Source organism: Sinocyclocheilus rhinocerous, unplaced genomic scaffold (genome assembly GCF_001515625.1).
Source record: "Sinocyclocheilus rhinocerous isolate Xijiao unplaced genomic scaffold, SAMN03320098_v1.1 scaffold3248, whole genome shotgun sequence".
Classification (NCBI taxonomy): Eukaryota; Metazoa; Chordata; class Actinopteri; order Cypriniformes; family Cyprinidae; genus Sinocyclocheilus; species Sinocyclocheilus rhinocerous.
In genome coordinates this window covers 90109-93813 of record NW_015643563.1, presented here as the reverse complement: position 1 = coordinate 93813, position 3705 = coordinate 90109, and the positions used below count along the sequence as shown (strand labels likewise).

General features: G+C 36.1%; 1 protein-coding gene across 1 annotated transcript in view; it reads left to right on the top strand.

The window, feature by feature from the left end:
• Positions 1-3705, top strand: part of slc1a7b (solute carrier family 1 member 7b) — a gene marked incomplete at its 5' end in the record, with an annotated part of 64526 nt that overhangs the window by 45520 nt on the left and 15301 nt on the right. Inside the window, 3 exons of the mRNA XM_016574848.1 lie at positions 2202-2244; positions 3071-3305; positions 3409-3508. Of these exons, the coding sequence (XP_016430334.1) occupies positions 2202-2244; positions 3071-3305; positions 3409-3508 (378 nt within the window). The remainder of the gene's footprint in view (positions 1-2201; positions 2245-3070; positions 3306-3408; positions 3509-3705) is intronic.

Below are 3705 nucleotides of genomic sequence, written 5' to 3'. Positions count from 1 at the left end.
GAGGGGAGGAGAGGGGAGGGGAGGAGAGGAAAGGAAAGGAAAGGAAAGGAAAGGAAATTTCACCCATCTAAGACATATGAATGTCAAAATAATTTGTGAACTCAATGATTCTGAGTATTGATAATTTAGTGTACTGGTACATATACCAGCCAAGAACACTACTTACTCCTTTTAATTGCTAAAGAAGCATGAAAATGAAAGTGTCAAGTACACATCTAACATGCGCATGTTGGTCTTTATATTGTTGCACTGAAAAAGCAAAACAAAGAACTAAAAACCTGCATGCACAGGTATAAAATCTCCTTAATGGACAGAATGAACGAACATAAACTGATGCAAAATGCATGCACAAGCAAAGCTATTTTTACATTGAGAAGTAAGAGCTTACATCACGAAAAAAAAAAAAAAAAATTGTTGCACAAACACACAAACAGATGCAAAATGCATTCACACACCCATTTTCCATTCAAATATTTTGTGAAATCCATTGCGGCTGTGCGCTATTGCACTGTAAAAAAAATAATAATAAAATTGTTTAACTTTTAAAAACTGAAATTTTATGTTACTTAATGTTAAGTGACAACTTGGATATTTTAGTTGACTAAACTTAAAAAAAATTAGTCAGCGGGGTAACAAATAATTTTAAGATGAAACAATTTTTTTTACAGTGTATAAGTAGCGTCTATTTTCAAATGTGCAGTAAACTGAGAGTCTTGGACTGTGGAACTGAGAGTCGGTTATGAACATTTAATTTAAATTCCATTAAAGCATAAGAGGAAAACTCAATGGGTTCCGCTATTTACCTGCAACAATACAGCGCTTTATGCCTCAGTGTGAAAAGACCACGAGCCGGGCCATTATTTACGTAGACCCAAACTAACAGCACATTTGCATCACACTGAATAGTGCACTGGGATCATGCAGAACATCTGGTCCTGCTCCAGCGGCTCTCGCATGCACAGAATGTGTTTGGATGCTAATGAATGAATCTCATCCGTTCATACAGCACAATATGACTATACTACCAATCCAGGCTAGTCTCATTAGTTTTCACAGGTATTTGTGTCTGAAGTATACACACATACACATTTACTGCTTTGTGTGTCTTGTGTGTGTTTTTATAGAGGTTCTTATGACTATTGGATATTTTTAAATCAAAAATCAGTGTAATAGCTATGTTAAATTTAATGGTATTAAACATTCAATTTTTAATCTCATTTATTATAAAAACAAATCAAATCTATGAAATCTAAGAATCTGTAAACATTGCATATCTAGTATGTACAAAAAGTACAAAATGTATGTGTTGTAGATTCTTCCTTTAACACCTTCAGATACTAATCGCACATCTTCTTTCTTTAGAAAAAAAAACAAAAAAAGCATGTGTGCTTCGACAGGAATTCCAGACTCTGGCTTTGGAAAAGTTTGTAGTGTATTATTAAAAGAGTCTTTGTTTGTACTCACTGCATATGTTGCCGTTAGGATCAACACTTGCTTCTGGGGTCCATATCTTGAAGATCTGAAATAGATCAGAAAGAATTATTTCAACTTCAATACTTCAATCCTCAAAAACCCCTCTAAAAAATACATACATTTTTTTATTTTGGTTTTGTGATGAAAATGCTTAAAAATGAAAAACAAGTAAATCAATATTTGATATTATGTATTTTATATATAAATATTTAATATTAAATCAAATTAAATATGTTTATTTATTAAATATTTGATATAAAGGTGTACCAACATTATTCCATACAAACCAATACATAATTGGTTTCATGAATACATGATTATTTGTGAATAGGATGCATTTTTTTGCACTGAAGAACCTCACAAAACTGGCACAAGATTGAATTCACCCCGTAATGAATAATGAATAATTTTCTTTTTTGTCCATCTTTGAAAGTGTCAACATCCTTCAACAGCAGAAAATGTATTTTTCATTATGCATTTGTTGGCCTTCCATTATTATTATTTTTCTTTTACATGGTTGTTTTCTGTCCTAATGACAAAATGTAAAAGGATTTTTTTTTATATATATTTACACACACCAAGGAACTGGCAGGGACAGTTGTATGAAGGTTACTATAAGTTGTGTACAATATATGTTTTCAAGGAAAGTCCTATTGAAAGTATTCAGTGCAGTTCAATGCTACTCTATGCACGTGTATAACTGTGATGTATTTTATGTCTCCAAACAGAAACATGTTTCCAGCCAACCTCGTTCAAGCCACATTTCAACAGGTAAGAATCCACAGATAGCCATGAATTATGTAGAACGAGTTTGTTTCTTCACCAGATTTGGAGAAATGTAGCATTGCATCACTTGCTCACCAATGGATCCTCTGCAGTGAATGGGTGCCGTCAGAATGAGAGTCCAAACAGCTGATAAAAACATCACAATAATCCACAAGTAATCCACACCACTCCAGTCCATCATTTAATGGCTTGTAAAGAGAAAAGCTGCATGTTTGTAAGAACAAATCCATCAAGATTTTTTTTTTTCTTTTTTCAAATTCAAACCGTTGCTTCTGACTAAAATATGAGTCCATAATCCATAATAATGCTTCCTCCATTGGGAAAGTCCATCCTCTGTTGTCCTTTCACATCAAAATCCACCCACATATTTGTTTAAAACTGTTTTAGCTTGTAAACGATGCTTGATCCGTGCAGATTTCTCTCCCAATTCAGACAAGATGATTTTTTCATTGCAGAAAGCAATATTATGGACAAAGGACTCGTATTTTAGCCGTAAGCAACAATTTAAGGTTAAATGGTCTTAATGAAAGATTTGTTTCTTACAAACACATAGATTTTCACTTCACAAGACATTAATTGCTGGACTGGAGTGGTGTGGATTATTGTGATGTTTTTATCAGCTGTTTGGACTCTCATTCTGACGGCACCCATTCACTGCAGAGGATCCATTGATGAGCAAGTGATGGAATGCTACATTTCTCCAAACCTGATGAAGAAACAAACTCATCTACATATTGGATGGCCAGAGGACGAATACAATTTCAGCAAATTTTCATTCATTCAAGATTCATTTTGTGTTTCTTCTCTGTAGTATCGTACCAACAGTGTGCCCATAATGAAGACTCCCAAGACGACAGTGGCCACCAGCCTGACAGAAACCACCACTCGGCGCGCTCTCATCTATGGGATTCAGGACGATAACGGGACGGACATCCAGAACTTCCAGCTGGATCTGACGCCACCTCCCGACGTGGTAATGCGGACGCTTCCTGGCACCAGCGAGGGCATGAACGTCCTGGGGATCGTCATTTTCTCTGCCACCATGGGTGAGAACGCTGGCACAGAGACAACAGATGAATTGGATGATAAATGTGTAAATGTTTTCATATCATATCTCATATTTGCATATCGTTGCTTAATTTTGCACAGGCATAATGTTGGGCAGGATGGGTCCTAACGGCAGCGCTCTGGTAAACTTCTGCCAAAGTCTCAATGAAGCAGTGCTGAAAATCGTCACTATTGTCATCTGGTAAGACTATATTTAAAGGTCCCCTGAAATGCTTAGAAACACGCAGCGTTACTCTATGTGTTGACGTCATTTTAACTGAAACAGGAAGACAGGGCGGGACATATCAAGCAGCCCCGCCCCTTTTTAAAATAGCCAATAGCGTTCGTTTATATCACAGCTTGGGCTAGAGCCGTTCAGAGCCGTTGAGCTCCGTAAAG